Source organism: Desmodus rotundus, chromosome 6 (assembly GCF_022682495.2).
Source record: "Desmodus rotundus isolate HL8 chromosome 6, HLdesRot8A.1, whole genome shotgun sequence".
Lineage (NCBI taxonomy): Eukaryota > Metazoa > Chordata > Mammalia > Chiroptera > Phyllostomidae > Desmodus > Desmodus rotundus.
This window is the reverse complement of record NC_071392.1, coordinates 50430832-50458167: the sequence shown is the minus strand read 5'-3', so window position 1 is coordinate 50458167 and position 27336 is coordinate 50430832. Positions and strand designations below refer to the sequence as shown.

The window sequence follows — 27336 nt, the reverse complement described above, 5'->3', positions numbered from 1 at the left end:
CACTTCCTGTTCTTTGGGGATTTGTAAGGTGCATCATAGTTTCTGAATATTTCAATTGCATACAGTCTTGCTTTATCCACTCTAAAGCCTGTGATTCACATATCTAAGTGTTGACCAACCTTCCTAGAGAGAACTAATTTCTCATTTTTTTTTAGACAGGCCTTTTCCTCTTCTTCTCAAGGTATTCATGGTATTTTAATTGTTTACTTTTTTAAGCTAAATTAATTAAAAATTTGTTTAATCTGAAGTTATTTCCAGGTTTCTTCAAGATTCTATTAGGTAACAGCTAGGAATGGGTAGCAAGAGGGGAAATAAATGCAGAGCCCTTGCCATTATTGTCTAACAAAGAACTTAATACAGGAGGCTAGAAGCAAAGGAAGACAGGTCTCACCCATTGACCTAGCAGTCCTGGCCCTGGTCCAATATGATTGCCAGGAATTCTGTAGAATACAAGCAAAACTATGATAGTACAAGAGGAGGAGAGAGTCCTTGAGACTGGGCTTCTGTAAGCTTCTGTAACACTTACTAAGATTTCCAAATGTCCTAAACATCCCAAGGCCTAGAAGGTGGAAGAGAAGCCCTTGAAATTCTATGTATCATTTCCACTATCTTGGAAAGAACCCTCACACATACTTTTGGGTAATCATGTCCCCTAGGGGAAGCTGGCACCACCTTTACCCACCAATCAATATGTAACTCCCTCACCCCAATCCTGCCAACTATATAAGTCCTCAGAACAAAGGACCTGAAACCTCTTGCCACCATTGTTATTGCCATCCTGCCTCTTGTCACCCTTTCCTCTTGCCACCTTTACTCTTGTCACCCTTGCTTTTGTCACCCAAGCTCTTGCCTCTCACCCTTATCTGGGCAAGGCCCATTCTCTTCCATGAGAATGTATCAATCATAAAATTTGCTTGCATAGTAATAGGTTTGCTGATCTGTAATTCTTTACTGTGTTGGCAAGAAGAACTGAGTGAGTTTCTCCTGTAACAATTCCATTTTTTTAAAATAATAACAGTACCTCCTTCTAGAGAAGCCCACCTACCAGGCCTTCTCTGTGGGATTTTTCTATTATTTTTTCTAATTTTTTTTCAAGTATGTGTTCAAAGAAAACAAGATTAAAAGGCTTTTTCTCTAACATTCTGTATTGTATTGTAGTGTTGTTCAATAGGAATAAGCTTCTGTCATTTGCTAAAAGAATGAGTAGTGGGGAACAGGATATGTTAGGAATTTCATAATGGGTAACAGAACCATTCTCTTGGGTTTACCCAAGAGAATGGGGCTGGGGCTGTAACCATTTGGTGTTCCATAGCCTGGAGCTATGTATCCAGGAGCAGCCGTGGCACCAACAAAAGCTCCCCTTGTTAAAGTTCCTCTTCCTCTGCCCTGAACAGCTTGGACTGCTGCAGACACAGCTGTGTTCACAATACCCTTTGCCTGAGGGATAATCTTCTTTTTCTTATTTGCTGCATTGGGTCCATAAAACAGCTTCTCCAGGGCAGCTAATGCTGCACTTGCCTTTGCCACTTTCTTATTTGGATCTGCACCTCTGAGTTTCTGTCCATCCACTTCTACCTCCATTACAAAGCATTTGTCATGGCTTCCACCAGTCTCTGAGATGAGTTCATACTTAAGACCTCTTCTTTTCTCATTGAGCTCCATTACAGGATTTTTGCCACTTGCTGTGAGGATAGGGCCCTGAGTTCTGAACTCTAAGGTACTGGAGGTTTCAGTTGTAGAATTTCCAGTATCATTGCTTGAGTCTGAAGACACGGTTTCATTTTTGCTTTCATTATCTGATTTTTCATCGGAACTCATATATTCAATATCTACATCAAAGCCTGTTGGGTACCACATTGCCCGTAATACCTTCACTGCTACATGAAGTTTTGCTGTTTTCTTGGATGGTCCTGAGGCTTCATATGTTGTACCATCTACATCTACAGACATTGTAAAGACAGGAGCATGGACAGGGCCAGACTGAGATAAGAACTTATATTGAAGCCCTGGCCTGATCTGATCTAGCCTCATTAGTGCATTCATAAGGTCTAATGCTTTACTAACAAGAATTTTCCTTAAATTTTGTTTCATTTTCTTATTGGGGTCTTTATCATCCCCTAATCCATCTTCAAATGGCCTCTTCAGAGCTGAAGACCCAGCACCTTCTTTATCAGTAACCGACCAGAAATATTTCTGAAAAGGCTTACTAGATGGAAGGAGGTCCATCTCCAGCACTTTATAAATCTGGCCAAAGTCTGACAATCGTAGTGCATGCTGGGCACTGTGGGTAATATCTTCTTTTTGCTGGATGGTCATATAGCTCAGAACATCTGTTGGGTCTCAGTCACAAGGATCATGAAGACCAGGACCCCCAGGAAGTAGTATTCCAGATGCCAAACACTCCATTACTAGTCTCAAGGCCTCCCCAGCATCCAAAGGTCTATTACAAGTACCTATAGACTTTTCACATATAAGCTCCAGTGGCCATCTTTTTAATGGTGCTCATGTGGGGACTCTGTTGCACAAATCACACAGAATGTGAAGCACAATTACACATGATTTTAATCCATTTGCTCTTGCCTGAAACCATTTGGCATGTCGGAAAGACACCAAGGCATTCAGACATTTCTGCCTGTACAGTAAGTTCGGAGGGTCTTTCATCGCAACCTTTTCTCCATCCTTCTTCTCCAATTCATCCCTAACGAGAGGGGAAGTAAGTATCAGCTTCAAAGTTAGCGTGGGCTCTTTTGTATTCCAAATTATAATAATGCCTCATCTACACATTGTTCCACTTCATATTTCTCTTCTATGAGTTTCTGAATCTGAATAGGAAGATTATCTTTGACTGTATTTAACAGGGTCTCTGTGGGTTTGTCTTTGCACATTAAAACCAGCTCCAAGTCCATATCATCTTTACTCAGCAAGCCCTTTGCAACCAGGCCAATCCTCATCACACCACACAATGTTCGACCACCTTGATCCTTGGAATAGGTGTCTATGGCCTCATCCTTCTTTACTGCTGTCTCACCCTTTGTTTTTGTTCCTGTATTTGTTTCATCCAGCCAATCTGAGACATGTTTAAGAGCACATTCAACAGTAGACACCACATTCTGAACAGCTTCAAGTTCCTCAGGAGATGGGTAGATGGTTGAATGTTTCACCATCACGTGGCGATCATCACTGGCAAAAGATCTAATAGATCTCATGGTTTTCTATAGTGTTTTAGCTTTTTTTCCCAATCCTGTCCCCTCTTTCTTGTCGTCTTCACTAGACAGTGTTTTGTGTGACAGAACCTCCTCATAAGCCTGAGTCCCCTGACAGCTCAGTCATTACAGCAAAGATGTCTGAAGACTGTTTTCTGGATTACACCCGCGCCGATGCACTCGGCCCGCGCCGGTCCCGCGCCCACTCCGCAACTGCTGCCACCAAGTCAGCCCGCATCTCCAGTTACTCAACCCAGCGGTGGCTGCTGAAGCGCCTACTGCCCTGCTGGCGCTCGCGGCTTCGGTCTGGATTTTTCTGTTATTATAGGCACAGTACATCTGTAACTTCAATATTCAAAAATGGAATGGAAAGATTTAATTTTATTTAACCAGAATTATACCCTACTAAATGTCTTTCTACATTCTTCCATTTGAAAATAATTAAGTTCTGTGGCTCGTCAGCAGCTCTCTTTAATAGTGTAGTCAAATAAAATACAAGACGTTCAGTTAAATTTGAGTTTCTGATAAACAAATAATATTTTAGTACAAGTGTATCCCAACTATTTTTATTTTGCTGAAGATGACAACCCTATCCCTCCCTAACCCCTTTCTGGAATCGATCAGTGCCTTCTCTGAATTTCGGTATCACTTTGCTGGTTCTTTTGTTATATAACGTATTTCATTCTTCCTTGTTTTATAGTAAATTTAGAGATTTGCTTTTTCTATAAGTGTATGAACACTTCTGTGAATGAAAAAGGGGTTCCATGAAAAGTAACCTCATGGAGCAATCTAGAAAGGTTGTGGAGGTAGTCATGCCCCAGACAGACAACTTTTTATGCAAGGTTTACCTTTGCCTTAAGCAAGCCCTGTCCATTGTTTCTGTACATCTAGGTTAATATACGTTTGAAATAAGCTTAACCACCCACAAGAGAGCACATATCTTATTAACTATTCTGTAATCCAATCCCTGCTTTGATTTCCCCCCATCTTCATGTAATCTTTCTTATGGTCCTTCCCTTAATTTCAAATGCTACAAAACTGATATTCTCCAGAGCATCTGAGATCTTGCTCCCCAGCAAATGTGGTCAGTTTCACTCAAATAAACTTTTATAAAAATTTTCCACATGTTTGAACTTTTACTACAATGACATTTTAAATGTGGAAATGATAGGGAAATGAAAGAGTTAAAAATTTTTGCCTTAGTTGATAAGCTTATGTGACTAATACAAGTGGAAAGCTGTTATTCCAGGAACTGGAATGCACAACATGTGAATGACTCCAGGAGGTCCACAAGCAATTCAATCTTTACCCCAGGGGGTCTGTTGTGCTCCAGGGATGGAACACCCATGATGCAGACAAAGGATTTTTGATCACCAGATAAAGAAGTGCCAAGAAAATTGCTGCTGGACTGCAAATCTTATCCAATTAACCTTTTTCTAAACTCCTTACCTACTCTTCTATCCAATTAACCTTTTCCAAACCCCTTACCCACCCTTTCTTCTGTTTATAAGAATGTCAGCCTGAAAGGAGAGAGTTAAGGTGAGTTTTGAGGGTACATAGCCTGCCATCCTCTCAGATCACCAGGTATCTGAATAAAGCACCCATGAAGATTCAATCCTTGTCTCTACTTATTGGTTCTGGTAGTGACAGGAAGCAGGAACTCCAACTTCTCCAGTTTCAGAAACTGCACATAGCTCACTATGTTGCATATAGTCAATGTTCATAAATGTAACGTCTACTTAATAGACTTCATCATCCTCGTATGTTGGTTCAGCTACACTCTTACTTAAAATAATATGTCTAAAACCCTAAGAACTTATTTTCAGCCCTGTTAAATTGGTATTGATATGCTAATAATATTAACAAAATTTACTAAATATATTCTCTGTGTTCATACTGCTAAATTATACAGATCACCAGGGCTAGGCCTCCATCTCTTTTATTGACCAATATATATTCAAAGACTACCACAATGATCAGGTTACTAAAAATGTACTATAAACTTTTGTTTTTAAATACTAGGCATTTATATATATTATCTCATTTACACCTCTGAAAAACCCTGTACAATTGGTATTACTGAACCCATTTTTTTTTTTTTTTGGATGAGGATAGTAAGACTCAAGGAGGTTACAACACTTTCCCACCATCATTTTGGGAGTGATAAGATAATTATGGTTCATATGGCTCTCCAGACCATATTTTGAAGTATTTTATGATATGATACAAGTAAGTATTGCTGCCTTTCAAAAATTGATATTCTATTTCAAAGTGGATTCAAATGTCCTTGAAGAGTTCCTTGCAAACAGAATAATATATTTTTTCAAGCATTGGAACTGAGACTTTAAAGTTAGATAATTTGCTCAAATAAATGGCAAAGCTAAAACAGGAATTTAGGTTTGCCCAATTTCAAAGCCCTTGGTTTTCACAAGTGCTGTACTTCCCAGGGTTAGTCCCTAACAATGTCTAGCTCTGGCAGACTGTAAATAACACTAAAGGAAAAGGGCTGCTTGCTCTCTTGCATGTAAGTACTGATTCATTCCTAGTTCCAACCAACATTCATCTGCTTGCTGTGTGGCCCAGCCTCTTTGTTTTTCTGCCCTACATTCCCCTCCTTCTTCTGGAAAAAGAAAAGAAAAAAAAAAAAAAAAAAACCTTTCTCCAAAAGAAAATTCTGTGGTTGTGAGGAAGCTGCTGTTCTCTTAAATGACCCAACATCTTAGGGCATTGTTGAGGGGTTTGAGGTAGCCTTATCATGCTGTCCAATCATAGTACCTCTCCCCTAGCTGTAGATCATAATAACCTTAGGTGATTAAATTGGGATTTTGAGAACATTTGCTGATGAAGAAAGGGAAGCTTGTAGAAGTTATTTGCTCAAGGTATCACAACCACTAAAAGTTAAATAAGGCTAGGGCTCCAATACTGCCTTAACGCTGAAGTTAAGTAACACAAATATTGATACTTGCCTATAAGAAAATGGCAATAACATTCAATAGCAGGGCACTTTAAGATTTTTGCTAAATTTGTAACTGGATAAGATAACTTCCAAATAAGTATTAAGTGAAGAAATAACCTACAAAAGTATTACATAAAAGGTAAAATGTAAGTCAGAATCAAGAGAAAGTTAAAGAAAATATAATTGCTTGTGTCTTTAAGATTTTAATTTTGTGCTGTTACTTTTATGCTAAAACCTGAAATATAAACTTTTTATTAATAAAACTATTGTTTGTTCAACCAGAAAATTACATCATACAAACTGGTTTACCTCCTCTGGCGATGTCTTTTTTTAAGCTTGATAGAGGCAAAGTACTTAAGGCAATTTTGGAAGGTGAAGAAAAAATTGATTAAATAGGAAAATAGATAACAATAACAGAGCACCTCATTTTCTCCAAATCTTGTCCTCTCATGATACCAAAAGAAATCTACTTAAAATTTATATTTGCTTTGGCCAGGTGGCTCAGTTAGTTGGATCATCGCCCTGTACACTGAAATGTTGTGGTTTCATTCCTTATCAGGACATATAGCTAGGTTGCGGATTTGATCCCCAGTCAGGGTGTGTACAGGAGGCAACCAATATATGATTCTCTTTCACATTGATGTTCTCTCTATCTTTTCATTCTTCTTTCTCTAAAATCAATAAATATATCCTGGGGTGAGGATTAATTTTTTAAAAATATGACCATAGTACTCTTCCAACAATCTTCTTAAAATCTAACAATGACTTTGATTACCAAGAAGATTAGATCCAAGCTCAGCCTCAGCTCTCCCCCAACTCTTATATCACATTTCCAGGACCAGCAATATGGAAAAGATCATAGTTCTTTTCATGCGTATTGGTGAGTACTCAGTAACTGTTTGTATTTTATCTCATTGGGTTTGATCATGATATCTATTCTCTCTGTAGAGCTATCTCCCTTCTTCCACACCTTTACCACCTCCACTGCTGCCATCTATCTTGCTAACAACTTCATCTTTTAAGACTCATATCAGAAATTTACTCTCCAAGTAAGTTTTTTTCTAACTCTATAACTTGGGCTTGGTATCCCTGCTCTGAGTTCTTATAATATTGGGTGCATATCCTTATTAGCACTCTTTCCATATTATGATGTAATTACCTAAACTTACACCATGAATTCCCTTCAATTTTTTTTTTAATCAAATAGCTCTATTAAACAGCTTGGTGCTTCTTGATAGGCACATAGTAGACACTCAGAAAATAACTGTTGAATCAATGAATCTAATTCAATCAAGATGCAATCATCAAATATTTACTGAGTATAATAAATGCCAGGCCTAGATGCTAAGGATAGAACAGGTAAAGTCCTTGCCTTCATTTCCTTAAACTATATAAAGGTAATTATAGTATATTCTATTGCTGTTGAAAGAAAATACCACTTAGCACAGTTATTAACGACCACACATAAAACAAAAACAAGAGCAAACTAGGCAAACAACTAGAACATGAGGGTTGTCAATAAGGGAGTGGGAGGGGGAGAGGGGGGTAAAGGTACAGAGAATAAGTAGCATAGATGATAGGTGGACAATAGACAGGGGGAGGGTAAAAATAGTGTAGGAAATGTAGAAGCCAAAGAACTTATAAGTATGACCCATGGACATGAACTATGGGGGGGGAATGTGGGAGGGAGGGGGGTGGGCAGGATGGAGTGGAGTGGGGGGGGGAAATGGGACAACTGTAATAGCATAATCAATAAATATATTTAAAAAAAAAAAGAAAATACCACTTAGTAACTAAAAACAACTCAGATTTATTATGTCACAATTCTATAGGTCAGAAGTCCTAATAGGTAGGGGTCAACTGGTTCCTCTGCACCAGATCTCACAAGGTCAAAATCAAGATGTCGTTAGCCCAGGGTGGCCCTGGGGGAGAAAATGCATTCAAAGGTAACTTCAGATGTTGTCATACTTCAATTTCATTTAACTGTAGAAGTAAGGTGTCCATTTTCTTGTTGGCTGTCAGCAAGGAGTATCTCCTAACTCTGTAAGCCCCCTATATTTCTTGCCAAATGGTCCCCACTTCTCCCCACCACACCTACCACTCAAGAATATCTCCCACTACCCTTCTGCCACATTTAATAGCTTCCAGCCTGAGAAAGTTCTCTGCTATCTTTTTCTAATTTTTATTGTTATTCAATTACAGGTGTCTGCATTTTCTCCCCATCCCACCACCCTCTCCCAAACAAACCCACCTCCCGCCCCTGCCTCCACCCACCCCTTGATTTTGTCCATGTGTCTTCTATAGTAGTTCCTGTAATCCCCTCTTCCCACTGTCCCCCCCCCCACCCCCCGCTATTGTTAGATTGTTCTTAACTTCAATGTCTCTGGTTATATTTTGTTTGCTTTTTTCTTCTATTGATTATGTTCCAGTTAAAGGTGAGATAATATACCCTTTGCAACAGCATGGATGAAACTGGAGAGCATTATGCTAACTCTGGTCTTTTCAGAACTCCAGGTTTTATTGTCTTACCTGTGGGAAAAGGAGGAAAAAAAAAGAAAAGAAAAAGAAAAAGGGAAGGAAGGAAAAAGGAATAGAAAAGGAAAAGAAGGAAGGAAGGAAGAAGGAATAAAAAAAAAGGAAGGACAGAAAGAAAGAAGGAATTTTAAAAAAAAAGTCTTCTGCTGGCTTTAAACTGGTGAGGTCAATTCTGCTGGTCTTCCTGTCTGTGAAATGAGAGGGGGTGGGTGAAGGGATTGGTTTCACTTTTCTCCCTTCCTGAGCCACACTCTTCGCTGTTGTCCAGCCTCCAGTCCAGTTCCTCAGGGTCCTTCTGCTCCCCCCTAGGCCTTTAGTCCACCAGTTGTGCTGTCCTGGAGGTGTGCCAATTAGGGGAAACTCACACTCTACCTTCTTGCTCTTTGCTGTCCTAGATGCTAGGGGCTCTCGGTGCTCCTTCAGGGTAGTTCAGCCCCCTACTGGGTCAAGTCTTTCCAGGGACTGTAGTGTCCCCTAGCCCGGCAGCTCCCCTCTGTTGGGCGTTCTGCCTTCGTCCTAGAGAATGAGTAGGCCCTGCAGGGCTCTATGCGCAGGGGCTAGGTGGGAGGTGTCAGTGCCAGGTATTTCAGTCATGGTCGCCGGCGGGCAGCCAGGCCGTTGATCAGGGTGCGCACCAACCTGGGCTTCAGGTGTGTACTGGGCCTGCTTACCCGGTGTTCACAGTCCAGGGGCTGAGGGGGTAGGGTCATAAGAGGCCACGGCTGCTGTGGAGAATTCTCTAAACAGCCGCTGAGTACCTCTATTTTCTCTTTTTTCTTTTGAGAAATTCTTCCTGTTCAGGCCCCCCCCAGTCCATACAAGCACCCAGCCTCTCACACAGCCCAGCCTGGCTCTCTCCCAAGAATCTTGCAGCAGACCCAGAGGCCCTGGCAGGGGGCTTCAGCCGCACTGGTTCCCCCGCTAGTCCCTGGGACCTTATTGTCCTTAAGCACTCTTCTTACCATCTGATTTTTCAATGTCCTCTACAATTTTTGGTCTCTGATCTTCATATATGCTGGAATACGGTTGGCTGTTCGCTCTGTTCCTCAGATCAGGCAGGCATTTCACTGGTGTTGAGGGGAAGTGGACTCTGTTCCCACCTATCTTGCCGCCATCTCAGTTCTCTGCTTTTAATGGCTCATGTGATTAGATTGAGCCAAAATGGATAATCCAAAATAATTTCCCTTTCTTAAAATTTGTACCCATAATTATATCTGCAAAGTCCCGTGTGCCATGTAACATAACATGCTTACCAGTTCATGGATTAGGACAAGGGCTTTTCTTAGGAAGCTATCATTCACTTACTACAGTAACTACTCATCTTGAATTATTTCCTGGCATATCCCTCATTGGGTGTTTTAAAAAATGTATCTTGCAGTGATATGACTAAATTTATTTTTGGGTGTAGCATTGAGTTTTGTTTGAACAATCAAGAGAGACTAGAAGCTCTTTGCGGAGAACTTAATTATGAGCCAGACCTTGTTAGTAGAACGAGAGGTTGACTAAGGATTTAGAGAAGGGAAAGATCTAAAATAGACCTTGTAAGTGGAATTTAAAGAGCAAGTAAATTATAGAGGAGCAATGTGGATATCTATTTGGTTTAGCAGCAAAAGAATATGATAGGGTAGAACAATTACTATATTTCACATTATTATAAGTATGATGTTTCATAAATGCTATTAAGTATTATTAATCTGCTATTAAGAACAATATCTTATTTTACACACTACTGAATTTATTTTGTTTGAAATGAACTGAAATTCACTTTTCTCTTAAAACTTTTTCCAACATCAAACGAATCATGAAGGGGTTTTATTCTATATTTCAACGCATTAACTAGTAATCTAGAATAAAATTAAAGTTCAATTCAACAATATAGAATTTTAGAGCATCTACTATTTGCTGGGTATTTATGCTAGATCCAGAAGATAGGAATATAGTTATGTTATTTTCCTTGCCTACAGGAAACACATAGGCACATAAATGAATAAATTACAATACCGTGCAGATAGGGCAGTAAGAGAAGCAAGAACACATGGAAGAAATGATTTACTCTATGAAGTAGTAAGATAAGCCTTCCCTGTGGGTTTTTCTTTTTAAAGGCAATATTTTTTAGATAGGTTTTTGGTTCACAGAAAAAGTGAAAGGACAGAAGTTTCTCATATAGTCTCTGCCCCCACACATACATAGTGTCCCCTATTACCAACATCCCCCACTAGAGGGGTACATTTGTTACAATCAATGAACCTACATTGATGCATCAAAATACCCCAAAGTTCACAGTTTAACTTAAGGTTTACTTTTGGTGTTGTACATTCTGTGGGTCTGGACAAATGTTTATGACATGTACCCATCATTGTAGCGTCATACTGAGTATCTTCGTTGCCCTAAAAATCCTCTGGGCTCCACCTGTTCACCCCACCCCTGCCATCCCAATTAACCACTACTGATCTTTTTACTGTCTCCATAGATTTGCCTTTTTCAGAATGTGATATTGTTGGGATGATACAGTAATGTAGTCTTTCAAGATTTGCTTCTTTCAATTAGTAATAAGCATTTAAGGTTCTTCCATAGCTTGACACTCATTTCTTATCAGTGTTTAATACTATTCCATTGTCTGGAAGTATCACAGTTTATTTATACATTCACCTACCAGATGACATCTTGGTTGCTTCCAAGTTTGGCAATTATGAATAAAGCTGCTACAAACACCTGTCTGTAGGTTTTTGTGTGAATATAAGTTTTCAACTTTTTTGGATACACTGTAATGTTACACAGTTCGGGGTGATGGATATTAACTGGAATTATTTAGGTGATCATTTTGCAATATACACAAGTATTGAACCATTACACTGGACACCTGAAACTAATATAATGTTATGTCAATTTTACCTCAATTTTAAAAAGTACAATTCAAATTTAACATTTAAAAAAAAGATGGGGTTGTAGAGATGAAAGCCTAAGCTAAAGTTGCAGAAATGACAATGCAGAGTGGAGGAGAGATTTTGAAGAATCGACAGACTTCCTGACTGTTAAAGGCATGTGTGCAAAAGGGAGAGAAGGGAAGGGCAAAGGAGGAAAGTGAACAGCAAAGACAGGAAGATTTGACATTTTTGAAAACTTCTGACATGGTAAAAAAAAATCCAGATACTTAATAAAGGCTGACGAAATTAGAGAATAAAGAAAAACAAGGGTTTGGGGGGAGGGAGGTGGGGAGGGCTGGGGGTCAGGTGGGGGGAAAAGGCAGAGAACTGTACTTCAATAACAATAAAATTAGGGAAAAAATAAAATAAAATACTAGTTATTAAATATGTAGAGTTAATTCTTATTAAATAAAGAGTACTTTTTCCTAAAAAAAAAAAAAAGAAAGAAAGAAAGAAAAAGAAAAGAAAAACAAGGGGTGAACGGATGGTGGCGAACACTTTCCCCTTGACCAAACTTTTATTAGTTTTCTCAAAGCTCTCTTCTTGTCTAGGCTTCCTGTCTGGGTCCTGTCTTTGGCCTGCCAAGTTCAGTGTTAGCAAGAACTCTGTTAAGTCAGTTTAGATAGAGTTTCCCACTCTTGACATCTCATCACCCTTGGTATCTGATCAAATTCCTCATCTCTCACCCTTAATATTTCATTACATTAGTCCATCTTTAGCAAGAATCCTGTAAAGTCAGTTTAGCAAGGATCACCCCCACTCTTGAAGTCCCCTCTTAGTAATTTTCCACCCACTGACTTCTTTCCTTCTGCTCTTGAACTATTTAGTTCCATCTGTCCTTGTCATATTCATGATTGAGGCCAATCTGTCTCCTACTCTTCTGGAAGTCTTGACACCTACAGCAATAGTTTTAGGACTATAAACTCTTCCTAATCATTTTAACAAGTGTAAGAATATTTTTTTCCTGTAACAATGGGGAGAAACATCTCTCCAAAACTAAAGATACTTCTATATGTCTGCAAAGTTTAGTTTGTAATACATCTTTTAACTACTGTATAGCTAAATAACATGTCCAGATTATGTACTTCAGGGTTTGTTTACCGGGCATAGTGATGTACACAATCCATCCACATGTGCCCCAAGAGTCTAGCAAGCTGGCTTTCTCATCTTAATAAAATAATAATGATAATAATGTCAGTCCAGCACCACAGTGTTTGGCAGCTTATCCTTCCTAAAAGACTTTACAGTAGTTTTACAGGGGAGCTAAACCTTAACACCCATGAGGATACCTGTGAGCCTAGGGGGAGAGGGTAAAAAACTTGGTAACATTTTGAGTTTGAGGTACAGTAATGACACTTTTTCTATTTCTTAACCTCAATTTATTTGCTAGTTCAATTCAAAGGAGTAAGGGGGAAGCTGTTGTAAATACCCAAATTTGCTGCTATAGCATGAAAGCTGCTTGACATGTAAAAAAAATGAGCATGGCTGGGTTCTAATAAAATTATTTTTATGGACACTGAAATTTGAATTTCATGTAATTGTCACATGTCCTAAAACATTTTTATTTTTTTAACCACTGAAAAAATGTAAAAGCCATTCTTAGCTCACAGATACTCAAAACAACGGGTGGGTCATATTTGTCCTAAGGGCTATCTATAGTTTGCTGACCTGGTCCACATAAAATGTCAGAATTTGAGTATATACCATACATATTTCTCAGACTATAAGACACACCTCCCCCCTCCAAATTTGGGAGGAAAATGGGGGGGGGTCATATAGTCCCAATGTAGTGTACTTGGCTCACTGGTAGCGGAGGGGGGGTGCATTGGTGGAGCAGGGTCACAGGAGGCAAGGCAGGAGCAGGGTCACCACTGCAAGAAGCTCGCTGTGGCAGGAGTGGGTCGATGCTGCGGGCCCTGGGCTGGTTGGAGGAGTGTCCTAGCCGTAGGAAGCAAGGGAGGCAGGAGCGGAGTCCCCACTGCTGCGGCATGCTACAGTGCTAGGGAGGAGGGTACACGTGGTGCAGGCACGTTAGGAGAAGAAAGCCTGCGGTGCCCTTATGTGCCTCCATCACATGATTGGTGTGTCCTCCATTAACATTAACATAGGCAAATTCCACTGCAGCGTCACCTGTCAATGTGGCCCTTCAGCTGTTGCAAAACTACAACTCCCATCATGCCTGGACAGGTTGGGATGACGGGAGCTGTAATTTGGCAACAGCTGCAGAGCCACACGGGTTGTGCAAAACTGGTGTCCCCAGACAAGAAAGAGTATTGCACAACCTGTGGCCCTCCAGCAGCAGATCTCCCCATAACAGTGCGTCATCCACTGATGTTCTCAGCTACAGTGCCCCCACAACTATGAAGGACACGGTGCTGATAGTTCTGTCATTAACTGTATTTTGTTATACAAAGATATGTACCGTAGTCTCCTGCTTAATCTACCGTAATTGTGGGACGATGTCAAAGCAGAAAAGGATTTCTACTTTAAAGAATGTTATTAAATATTTTACCATATTCTTTGCTTCAATTTTTTTTTCCTATTTTCCTCCTCTAAAACCTAGGTGCATCTTATGGTCCGGTGCATTTTATAGTCCGAAAAATACGGTACTACCTTCACAGGGTGACTTCCAACGATATAATAATACATGTTAAACCATGTTCCAGTGATACTTAGTTCGGTGGCCAAGCCCAGGGATGGTGACAGCTAAACGGTAGAGGCCCAAAGTCACGCTCCAAGGGACAAGGAGACCGGTTCGGCTGGGACCTCAGCTGACAAAGAACAGAAGCCCAAAAAGAACCGAAGCCCGCAAAAAGAACGCAACAAAACTGCTTCGGCCGCCCCCAAGCGGCGGCGCCGTTCCAGTCGCACGCAGGCACCCGCACGCACGCCTTTCGCCTCACTCCCAGTTTTGCTCTACTGCGCATTTCTTGAGGCGAGGGAAGGTGGGCGACTGACTGGCTGGCCAGGGCCACGCCTTCCGGATGGGCGGGTAGACGCTGACCACGTTACGTCACTTCCTCTGGGGCGGGGCGGAGCTGGGGAGGGGTGGTTTCGGGCTCCTCCGGTTGGGTTTGTGTTGGTAGCTCAGCTGATGCGGGCTGGCGGGAGTGGACGTTAATTCCCTGAAGAGGCGCGTCGCCACAGCCGCCGTAGTAGTTGCGGCCTGCACCAGGGTAAGTGGCCGCTGGGGCACAGAGGCGGAAGCTGGGAGCCTAGGAGCCCGGGCGCTTGTTCAGCACTCCTAGTCTCCTGATCTCTCCTTGGAGGACAATTTCAGAGAGAGGGCGGGGAGACTCGCAGCTTGCCGGAGGCCCCAGGACCTAGGCTCCAAAAGGCTACCCGACTACAGGAGCTCGGGAGTGCTGGGGCTCTTTGGTGCGCAGTGCCCTCCGTCTCTGGCACCCCCGTGGGTTTTGATGGGTTCAGACATGCAAACTGTTTTGATTTCTCTGGTCCCTCCCCGCGCTTCCTGCTCCACTTTCACGACTCCCAGCCTAGTTACCCTGAGTCTGCTTGGCTTCCCCCGACGGTAGGGTTTTCCAGCATTTCCCCGGTGACTGTCAAAACGGTTTCCCTATTCTACATCATTCTCGAATGTCAGCGCACCGGATGACTTCATTGCTGGGTGTTTTTGTCAGCGACTGCTTTTTAACCCCACCCACATTTAACCCTGTCCTTAACTATTGTTTATGCGGATTGAGTTGTGTGCTTTTTATTTTATTTTATTTTTTAAGATTTTATTTAAAATGGCGGGAAGGGAGAAGGAGAGAAACATCAATGCTTGGTTGCCTCTCACATGCCCCCCATTGGGGACCCAGCCCGCAACCCAGGCATGTGTCCTAGACTGGGACTGGAACCCATGACCCTCTGGTTCGCAGACCGGCATTCAATCCACTGAGCCACACCAGTCAGGGCCAGTTGTGTGCTTTTTAAAGGGTGATACTTTAAATATAATGATACTTTAAATATAAAGGGTGATACTTTAAATATAAATATAATGAATGAATCATTATATTGCAGTGCTTCCCGTCATCGTCATGTTGGGAGGAACCTGGTTTCTGTGCTTAATACAATGGTAATATTAAAGAAAAGTGGTGACTCGTAGGAAAAACTTAGGAGATTTGTCATTAGGGACTGTCATATAATCCTGTTTAAAGCAGTGTTTTTACTTCCAGTGATAGTTGCATCCTGGTTTTAGGTCCTAATTTTTCAGATTTCAAAAGTGGAAAAAACTGTTTAAATGTATCGAGAAAATGCTGTTAAAACAGTATTATTAAGAATTTAAAAAGTGAGAATTTTTAGAGTGTATGCCTATGAGGCAGTTGTTTCAAGCCTATTGTTATTTTGTTAAACTGCTTGTGCAGATTTGTGTACTTTCAATAAAACAACATGATCTGATTTCATAATTTTTATTAATCAAATATTTTCTTAATGTTGATATTGTTTTTCCAGTTCTGTGAGATGTAAATTAAATCTTGAAAACAATATCCTTTTAATGAGTGACGTTGAATGAAAGGATCAGTTTCACTAGTTTATGTATTTACTTCACATGCAAAGTTAAAAGTACAGCTTGTACTTTGACTTGTTTTTTTGGCTCAGCCATTGACAAAGGAATTGTGCTGAAGGTACATATTGTGTCACTTGTGTAACATTTATGAAAATGCCAGAGTTAGAGCTATTAGCCCAAGACACTTTCCTGTCTCCTTATGTCTTAGTTCTCATCTTTCACTTTGTTCATTATCCATTTATTTTTTAAATACTTATTTTTAGAGAGAGGGGAAGGAAGTAAGAAAGAGAGGGAGAGAAACATCAATGTGTGGTTGCCTCTCATGAAGGCCCCCCACCAGGGACCCAGTCTATGCAACCCAGGCATACACTCAGACTGGGAATCGAACCAGCAGCCCTGTGGTTCACAGGCCAGCACTCAGTCCACTGAGCCACGCTAGCCTGGGCTATACCCATCAGTTTGTAGAACTTTGCTATTGTATTGATTTCATTGTCCTGACTTTTTTTCAGGCTATCTTTTTGCCTGTGCCTTTTGTTTCCTTGGATGACTTCCTCTTTCTATCTCTGGGTAGCAGTCAAGGCTATACCCTCGTACTCTCTAAACTACAGTTTTAAAATTTGAAATCCAAGGAATACATTAGTAGGTCCATGAATATCCTGAAGTGTCATGGAAAATGTAGTATATATATGCAACTAAGCATTTTTCAAGGTAGAGGCACTTTTTTTCAGGTTCTGTGATCCCCAAATTCTCAAGAATTATTACTGTAAACCTTTCTTTGGTAAATCCAATCTTACCGTTTCAGCTGTCACTGTGCTTGTAACTCCAAACATAAATCCGTAGCTTATGTTCCTATAGTACATCTCCATTTCAATGTACGACTAAGTATAAGAGGTTTTTCTTTCATATTTAATTGGCCCCCTTCCCAGTTATCTCATATTTACAAATGACATTCTCCTATGACTGATTAAATACCTTTAGTTGTCTTGACACCTCCTTTTCCTTACCCAGTCTTTCCTGCCCTGTGTTGTTTCCCCATTTTCAAAGTGTGGCTCAGAGTTACTCCCCCCTCCGTTATAGTACTTCTACCTTAATTCAAATCCTTGTCAGTTTTTGCCTTCATGATTGCAATAACTAAGTGAAGTCCCTAGAAATTCATTCTTTCCATCCTCAGCTGAGTCTCCACCTAGAAATTCCCACATTTCTTTTCTATTAAATTTATACCTCCATTGTATTTATACTACCCAAAAAAAGGTAGTCTAATATTCCCTGCTCTTTTCTTAGTTGATGATGTCACCTCACTTTACATTTTTCTCCTAACTTCATTTCAGGTGCATTTACTCTCAAAACACTTACCTGCATTTACTAGTGTGATTTGGGAGCAGTTAAATTAAGCTTCTTGATTTTATTAATAGCTCTTTACGTTTATTAATTTTTCTTGACAATTGTCATTTCTGGAGAGGTGTATTAAAAATTGGTTGTGAAATTATCTAGTCTTCCTGTAATTGTCCCATCCCCTTTTTTTCTGCCTTATATACTATATTTCAATACCAGGTTGATAGGCGTATTTATAATTGGTCACAAGGGTTATATCCTATTGGAGAGATACAGTTCAGACCTCTACTGTAGTCTGGGCTTATGTGGCTCTGTCTTTTGACTCTTGGGCCCATTTCTACCATTTTTCCTGCTTTTTCTTCCCTTCAAACCACCTTTTGTTCTTGCTATTCCTGATCAGACAAAGTCCATTCTTGTCTCCAAAGGTTGATCGCTTTTTCCTCTGCCTTGAACGCTTTTTTTTCCAGATACTTTGAATAATTTGTGTCCTCACTTTATTCAGATCTCCAGTAAAATGTCAATGCACTTCTCCTGACTGCCTCGAGTAAAATACCACCTTCTGTGCCTTTCCTTCCCAACCCCCAGCTTTATTTTTCTTTATGACATTCTTCTACCTGATATTATATGTTATATTAATTCTTTATTTGTTAATAGATTGTACTGTCCTCCAAGACCTAAAAGACTACCTGAGATTTAATAAATAATTGGATTATTCCTTTTACTATTATATAGTATCCCTTTTATTAATCCATATTTAATGATTTTTACCTTGAATTTGTCTTAAAGTGCTTTTTTGCTTTCTTTTGGTTAGTATATGCCTTTCTTTTGGTTAGTATATCATTTCCCGTGTTCCATTATTCTTTGTCATTTTGGTATGGGTATGTCTAGCATGTAACTGAAGTTTTCATTTCAGAAATTTGCTCTCTCTGTTCACTCTTTGTACAATTCTTTATTGTCTCCTTATTTTTGTTCTTCTGTGTTTTCATTGACATTGTAAATCTACTTAGTTTTTTCTGTTATTTCTAAATCCTGGTTACAGATTTTTCATTTTGGCTGTGTTTGCCAGTACTCTTGAGGTGATGGTTTATTTTCTTGCTTGTTTCATACTCTTTATGAGTTAAACTTGAGTGGTGGTGTAGGAATATCTTTTGCCTTGTGCTTTAGAAGTGTTCTTAAATGTTAATTTCTGTTGACTTCCACCAGCTCTGACTAGTTTTCATTTGTTTAGGGTCTGTGTACCATCAAGATAATGTGACTGTGGATCTAGGTCTGTGATTCCTCTTCACCTGTGGATTTCCCACTGTTTTTGTGTTTGTGTGGTCAAAAACACATATAAAATTTACCTGAACCATTCTTATCATATAGTTCAGTGGCATTAAGTTCATTCACATTGTTGTAAAACAGATCTCCAGAACTTTTTTATGTTGTAGAGCTGAAACTCTGTACCTATGAAATAACCACTGTCCTTTGCCCTTTTCCCCGAACCCCTTATAACCACCACTCTACTTTCTGTATCTGAATTTGACTACTCTAGATACCTCCTGTAAGTGGAACCAGTATTTGCCCTTTTGTGACTGGCTTATGTCATTTAAAATAATGTCCTAAAGGTTCATCCATGTTGTAGCATGTGATGAGACTTTTTTCCTTTTTTTAAGGCTGCATTATGTTATATTTCTTTGCCATGTTTTGTTTATCTGTCCATAGACCCGGGTTGTTTCCACCTCTGTTGTTGTGAATAGTGCTGCTATGAATATAGGTGTGCAAATATCTCTTTTCTTTGAGACCCTGCTTTCAATTCCTTTGGTCATATACCCAGAAGTAGGCTTCCTGGATCATATGGTAGTTCTATTTGAGTAATATTTTGAGGAAACACCATACTGTCTCCCATAGCAGCCACATCATTTTAGTCCCACCAACAGTTCTCAAGGGTTCCAACTTTTCCACATCTCTGCCAACACTTGGTATTTATTTATTTTGATAATAGCCATCCTAATGAGGTAATATATCACTTGGTTTTGATGTGCATTTCTCTGATGATCAGTGATGTTGAGCCTCTTTTCATATGCCTGTTGGCGGTTTATTTATCATCTTCAGAGAAAAGTGTATTCAAGTCCTTTACCTCTTTCTTAATTGGGTTGTTTTTTGTTGAGTTGTGGGACTCCATTATTGGTTTTGAGCATGGCTTTTTGTCCACAGATATCCATAACTATGATTGTATTTTATCAAATATTTCTGTGTTGGGGATTTTAGAGTTTTTATGTTAATTCAGCTTATTATATTGACTGCAAGTCCTGAGGAGCTCACAGGAGCCAGGAAGGCAGATAGGTTTGCTGCTTTTCTCACCTCCCCACTGTAAAATTGGGTATTTTAAAATAATATGCACACATGCAATTTAGAAATATTTTAGTTCATACTACCATCTTCTGAACAGTCACACTAGGTTCTTGTCCCATTACTCCATTCTCTCAGAGATCTGCTAGAATCATCTTTTAATGTGATTCCTTTCCTTAAAATACTTTATTGACAGTTTGATTTTTAATCTCCTTAGAAAGATTTATAAGACTCTTCATCATGTGGTCCAAACTGCCTTTGCAATATCATCTTCTACCTCTCATTGTTCTCTCCAGATCCTGGAGTGAAAGTAGACTACTTGCAGTTTTTGTTCATGTTGTGTTTGCTTTCTTAAATGCTTGTTTTGTTTTGTTTTGTTTTTTTCATTAGAATTGTCTCCTTCCCTTATCTTTATCCTGTGATGATACTTCTTAATTTTGCCCAGTTTTTAGCATCTTTCTTCATACTTACCTGGATATTTACTCTCACTTTGTGTCTTCCATTCACAAGGCACCATCTATTAAAGGGCTTTAAACTGTTTGATTTCCCTGATTACAAAAATAAAATAAAAAGTAAAAGTCCTTCTAATTTTCTTTAGACACCACTCTTCAGTTCACAGGAATAAACTGGTGCTTATCCTTTCAGAATCAATCAGTGTGTATAGCCACAGCTTTAAACTACATATGTAGGCTTTTATTTTCATTTATTACATATTTATATATCTACATTTATGTGTCTTCATCTGCGTATGCTACATATAGTGTTGCAACTTGCATTTTACTGTACTCTGTGTGAAGGATATGTCAGTATGCAGATCACCTGGTTGTCTTTAACTGGTATGGTAACTGTGGGGGGGCTCCGCCCACAAGGTGCCCCCATCCACGAAGGATGAGACTAAGTCTACCAAGACATGATCTGCTTGGGGAGGAAAGGTGCCCTGTCTCTCAAAGGAGAAGGGGTAGGAGCCTGTTCCTCAGTGGGCTTTTATTGGGTTCAGTTTGCACAGGAATACAGGTAAAGCTCATCAATCATTGTCAAGTAGTATGATCAAACAATAGATAACATTCCAAGAACTATGAGGGCTTATTCTGAGTCAGGGTCAGTTAGCTAAAGGGCCATAAAACTTTGGGGAAACAAACTCATTCTGTGCTTGGACCCTTATCATTTAAACTGAGGGTATTAGCAAAACAGGTTTCAGAAGATTTTATGCATTCTTTCTTAGGCCTGATTGCTCTGGGGAACCCTCCCTTTCCAGCACAGGGCCACACCCACCTCCAGTGTTGTTTCAGACTTAAATCAGGCAAAGGAAGTGAGACAGCCAAGAGATTAGGAGACTTCTCGCAGACAGAATGAAGACTCAGGCTATCTCAAAGCTGAGGGGAGAGGGTCCATCACCCCCTTTTTCTATAGCCGCCCAAGTCCTTCCCCAAGGGATCCTTCATGACCTGTGCCTGTCTTAGTTTGTCCCTCCCTTGAGGAATCTTACCGGTCATTGGCTAACCAGTCTTCTACCTGGGGCCAAGCAGGGTGAAGTAGAAGGCTGCAGAGGTATTGCCCCTGAGAAGATAAGCTTTATCTCCTTAGTGGCTTATGGTCCCAAGGTCTCTTTATTCAGCTTTAGCCATAGGGGGTTACAGCTTCTGAAACCAGGCAGGGCAGTTCCCAACATGTAACTCATTCCATTGTATGTATGGACCATAATTTATTTAACCATCCCTTGCCAGAAGAAATTTACATTTGCCTTTGAAATTTACATTTCAGTGTTTTGATATTTCAAGCAGTGCATCAGGGATTGTGTGTATGTACCTTTGCACTATTCTGCAAGCAATTCTTAAAGGGGAATTGCTGATTAAAGAATATGTGCCTTTAACATTTGATAGATAGCACTTAATATTTCATTAGATACTGTCAAATAGCTCTCTGTATCCAATTCCCCCATCCCCTTATTAAATACTGGATATTATTAGTCATTTACATTTTTACCAATTGTAAGAACAAAATACCTTTAATTGGCATTTTTCTTTAATACAAAGATGTTTTCATAATTTTTTGTATTTATCCTGCTGTGACTGGACTGTTTATGGTCTTTGCCTGTTTTTCTGTTGGATTATTATTTCTTTTTTTTTACTTGTATGTGTTCTTTTTTATATTGTGGTTATGAACCCCTCAGCTATTTGATGTTGCACATAACTTCTTCTAGTCTGACTTCTTTAATAAGAACTTATTACTAGATAGTGAAATTTTCTTTACATAGCTATCTCTAGCTCTAAACTGAAAGTTCCTTAGTATCATGTTTGTCCTTGTGGTCTCAGCATTTAGCAACATATGGAGTATAGATTACATATTCTATAAACAATTTACAATAAATGAATTATGAGACCTGACCCTTGTCTTCAAAGAACATAGTCTAGCATCACGTAAACTTGTCAAGACTTTAAGAACAAAGAAGAAAAACAGCATAGTATCTAAAATGCACATTCAGTTAAGTGTCGTATAAAAACTTAACTGTTGAGTAGCTTCTCTAAGTTAGTACTCATGAAACATCCTACTATTTTTTCATTGACTTCTGTCCTGAAAGATGAATTATTTTCTATTAGCTTTATTTATTTTTCTTTTCTTTTAATTAATTTATTTTTATTCAGTTACAATTGTCTGCATTTTCTCCACATCCCTCCACCCCACCCCAGCCAGTCCCACCTCCCTCCCCCACCTCTACCCTCCCCCTTGATTTTGTCCTTGTGTCCTTTATAGTAGCTCCTATAGACCCCTCTCCCCACTATCCCCTCCCAACTCCCCTCTGGCTATTGTTACAATGTTCTTAATTTCAATGTCTCTGGTTATATTTTGTTTGCTTTTTTCTTCTGTTGATTATGTTCCAGTTAAAGGTGAGATCATATGGTATTTGTCCCTCACCGCCTGGCTTATTTCACTTAGCATAATGCTCTCCAGTTCCATCCATGCTGTTGCAAAGGGTATAAGCTCCTTCTTTCTCTCTGCTGTGTAGTGAAATCTATATCAACCATAATGGAATTACATTATTCTGTCTTTTCTTTGAGACAAGTTTCCAAGTTTAGTTCATGTAGTAATTAATGTATTTTTCTTACACCCAATTTTAATTTTACCTTGAATTCTAATTTTTTTTTCCTTGCCATTTCAGGTAAGACCATGAATTATGTCATTTCTTAAATGAAGCATTCAGGAATGAAGTGAAAGTCATAACAAATAGAAAATAAGTGATTTCTAAGTTATGTCTATTAATTTGACTATAGATATATATATTTACCTCCTTAGTAATGCACGAAGTCTTTGTGGGAAGCAGAAAAGCAAGCAACTACATTTCTTGTGCTCACCTAAATATTACTGGAAGATAAGCCACATCAGTCTACAAAGAGGTTTTCATACAAGCAAAATAAGATGTAAATGGACCAAAAGTGAAGCCTCTGCTTGCAGTAAACACTCTTACTCTCCAAGCAACAATGATTTACATATTGGAATTTTGAGACTCAGCACTTCTGCTCCCAAGGGACTTACAAAAGTGAGCATTCGTATGTCCCGTATTAAAAGTACTTTGAACTCTGTTTCAAAGGCTCTTTTTGGAAATCAGAATGAAATGATCTCACGTTTAGCTCAATTTAAGCCAAGTTCTAAAACATTAAGAAAAGTACCAGATGGTGGTTGGTTAAAACAGAAAAACATTAAACAAACCATCAAATCTCTAAAAAACTATAGTGACAAATCAGCAGAAAAGAGTTCTGTTCCAGAAAAGCAAAGTCACATTATAGATAAAGATGAAAATACTGGTAAGCAAAGCGTTTTTCATTACACAAATAGTATAACCACAAAATTTGGAGAGTCATTCTACTTTTTATCCAATCATATTAATTCATACTTCAAACGTGAGGAAAAAATGTCTCAACAAAGGGAAAACAAACATTTCCAGAACAAATCAAAACTTGAAGATAAAAAGGTTGAAGAAGAGAAATCCAATTCTCCAGATCCTGGTGTGCTGACTGATAAGAAGCTAGACTCAGAATCTTCTTCATATACTGTGGGCAAGCCTGAAAGTCCCAGTGGGACACCTGAGGTTCTTCCAGTTTCTACTAAACAAAGCATTGCTAACTTCCTTTCTCGTCCCACTGAAGGTGTACAAGCTTTAGTAGGTGGTTATATTGGTGGACTTGTCCCCAAATTAAAGTATGATTCAAAGAGTCAGTCAGAAGAACAGGAAGAAGCCACCAAAGCTGAGCAGGCTGTCGGCAAAGATAAAAACGCAGAGGAGAAAAAGCGTTTATCTCTTCAGCGAGAAAAGGCAAGTTGTTATGATGGTTTTAAGCTTTAATTTTTGTGAAATTGATGTTTTCCTTCCTAATGGGACTTAGAAACTTGAACCGTTTGTATTACTAGAGCAGTATCATATTATAATCATATATTTCACATGTCTTTGTAGATTATTGCAAGAGTGAGTATTGATAACAGAACCCGGGCATTAGTTCAGGCATTAAGGAGAACAACTGACCCAAAACTTTGCATTAATAGGGTTGAAGAACTGACTTTTCATCTTCTAGAATTTCCTGAAGGAAAAGGAGTGGCCGTCAAGGTAATTGTAATTTTTTTATCTGGTTTTGTCTTGGAATAAAAATACTGATAAGCCTTCTAAAATGGGGAAGGCAGTACCTTTCATATTATTTAAATATTTTTGTGGTTTATATCATGCATGTGGTATATAATATTCAATAAATTGCCCCATATATTCTATGATATACATTATACTAAATGCTCCCTTTTATTCTGTTATAAATTGTGCTGTTAGTAATAATATCTATATTTTAAAATTAAACATTTTATAATGGAGGATAAATCTCAATATATTAACTTTTATTTGCCTCAGTTTTTCAAATATAAAATAGTCAAAATAATTTATACCCACTTAAACAGAATGCTTTCAGAAAAATAAAATATGAATGATGTGGCTGAGTGTGCATCTGTGGTAGGATTATTTGTAATATTTAATGAACAATTCAAAATATAATGAATAGATAATGTTAATATTTCATTAGAGATCTGTAGTGCCTATTTTTAACTTGACATTCAGAAAATTTTAAATTAGTTCATATTCAACTTTTGACAGCCATCTTTGCTGAAAAATTATCTATGTCTTTGAATAATCTAGTTTTATATTATAATAATAGCTAAACTTTCATGCTCACAAAATTTGGAATTATCTTTCATATGGATATAATCTCTTACCTAAAAGATAAATTTTCTAAATATAAATATTCATTTAAGTCCATCTAACATTTTCATTGATATACTGAAAGCAGAGACCTAGAATTTCATATTTTAAAGAACTCTTTAAAAACATTTATTGAAGTAAGTTGTGAGTGTAAAGTTCAATGAATTTTCAAAGACTAAACACATCCTTGTAACTAGCACCCAGTTGAAGAATAAATTGACTGATGCTTCAGAAGCTTACCTTGTACCGCAAATCACAGTCCCCCAGAAAAGTATTCACAGGTTAGTTTTACTTCATGTTGTGTATTATATGAAATACAGCGATTGGCTTCTTGGAAGAAATCACTCATATTGTGGTTAGTTGTGTATCATTTAGTCATTGCTTTCATATTTCATTGTGGTTTGAATATACCACAATTTATTTATTAATTGCACTATTGATGGATTTTTTTATTAGTTTCATGTTTAGTCTATTATGAATAGTCTTGCTAACTGAAATTTGAGGACTCTTATTTTGCATCACTGATCCCAAATCAAAGGACCCTTCAGTACCAAGGAGAAATGTGATATAGGAATGTATATTCAGATCAGTTATGGATGAAAATGTGGGTAGTCTAAAGAAAGTTTTCACTCTTCTAAATAATAACTTAGTAACAATGAAGTTGATAAATTGCTTTGGACATGTTAGCATGTACACTTTCATATGACCTTTCCCAACTGAATTTTTAATTACTAGCAAGAATTGAGCTGTTGAAAAATGTTAGAATTGTTTATAAAACATCTATATGAGTTTTGTGTGTACCATATTTATGGTGGGCAAATCTAGGAAATTGTCTTTTGTATCTAATGCTCTAAATGAAACTATTTTCTTTTATGTGTATGTATTTTGTGTACTGCACCATGGCAGCCATATCTAGGAAATTATCTTTGATGATTTTTTCATTGTTGGTGGTGAAGATGATATTCCTTCACTATTTTTTAAATAAAAAAGTAACCTTTTTATAATTTTTTAAAAAGAGAGCACATGGAAATTGTAGAAAATTTTTAGAAAAAGCAAAAGTACGAAAATAAAAACATATTTCTACTACCCAAGATTACTACTATTGTTAAAGTATTAGTATCTATTTATATTAATCAGATTGAGCTGAGTTAAACTCTAATAAGAAACAATGCCAAAATCTCAGCAGCTTAACACAAGTTTATTTATCACTCATGCAAAGTCAGCAGTGATTCTGGGTGACTCCAAGAAAGTATACTTACGTGCAGTGGTTACTTTGATCCTGTTTTTTATATCTCAGTAGGAGGTCTCCTTCGTCTTTTCTGTATTCAGAGTGAGAGTACTTGAGCAGAAAGTACCACAGGTTTGTTCTGCTCAAAATTTACTTGTCCTGCCTGGTTCTACTGGCCTGAGAAGTACTTGCCTTTGTGTTCCTAGAAGGGGAAGTGAACTAGGTATTGGTAATGTCTACCACAATATTCCTCCAGAAATTGTTCAAAATAAAGTCATTGTATTTGGTTTTATTTGTCATTGGTTTTATTTTATAACCTGTTTTGTTCAGTTTGCATTGTACACCTTTCTGAATCAGTAAATTTTCATCTCATCCTATACCCAGTTCAAAATGTTTATTATATAACTGATTGGATCTAAATGAGGTTCCAATTTAAACCATACATTTCATGTGGTTATTTTCCCTAAGTTATGTAAGAGGTCTGTTCAGAAAGTATCCAGCCATGTACTATGAAAAATAGAGACATTTATTGAAGAAGATACAAGAAACACTGTACATAGGACAATGACGCCTCAGTCCCCTTCAAAGTAGACACTTTGGGACCTCACACAGTTATCCCAGCATCTCTTCTAGTATTCAAAACACTCTGCAAAATCCTTTGTTGGAATTGCCATCAGCTGCCCCCATTGTATTTTCCTTAATCTCATCAACCATCTGAAACCTCTTCCCTTTCAAATATGACTTTAATTTTGGAGAAAGCCAGAAGTCACAGGATGCCAAGTCTGGGCTGTAGGTGGGCCGAGTCACCTGGGTGATACGATGATTCATCAAAAAACTCTACAAGTGCTTCATGAACAGGTGCTTGTTGTGATGAAGCTGCCAATCACCAGATGCCCATAGCTGTGGCCATTTTTGTCATACTGCATGTCTCAACTGACAAAGAACATTGAAGTGTAGTACTCGTTATTAATTATTTGGCCTGGAGTGGCGTACTTGTGATGGACAGCACCTTCCCAATCAAAAAACACAGTTAACGTGGTCTTGATCTTGGTGTGATTTTGTTGTGTCTCTTTAGGCATGGAGA

General features: G+C 38.6%; 1 protein-coding gene and 1 pseudogene across 2 annotated transcripts in view; one reads left to right on the top strand and one right to left on the bottom strand.

Annotated features, from left to right (window-relative positions):
* Positions 1-1191: 1191 nt before the first annotated feature.
* LOC112301779 (spermatid perinuclear RNA-binding protein pseudogene) lies at positions 1192-3206 on the bottom strand (annotated as a pseudogene).
* Positions 3207-14640: 11434 nt separating this feature from the next.
* Positions 14641-27336, top strand: part of PNPLA8 (patatin like phospholipase domain containing 8) — a 54839-nt gene continuing 42143 nt past the window's right edge. Inside the window, exons 1-3 of one of the 2 annotated variants that reach the window (XM_024558389.3) lie at positions 14641-14794; positions 22949-24100; positions 24239-24388. In XM_024558389.3, coding sequence (XP_024414157.2) covers positions 23039-24100; positions 24239-24388 — 1212 coding nt within the window. In that variant the 5' untranslated portion in view covers positions 14641-14794; positions 22949-23038. The remainder of the gene's footprint in view (positions 14795-22948; positions 24101-24238; positions 24389-27336) is intronic. The other variant, XM_024558395.3, reaches the window with a different exon arrangement.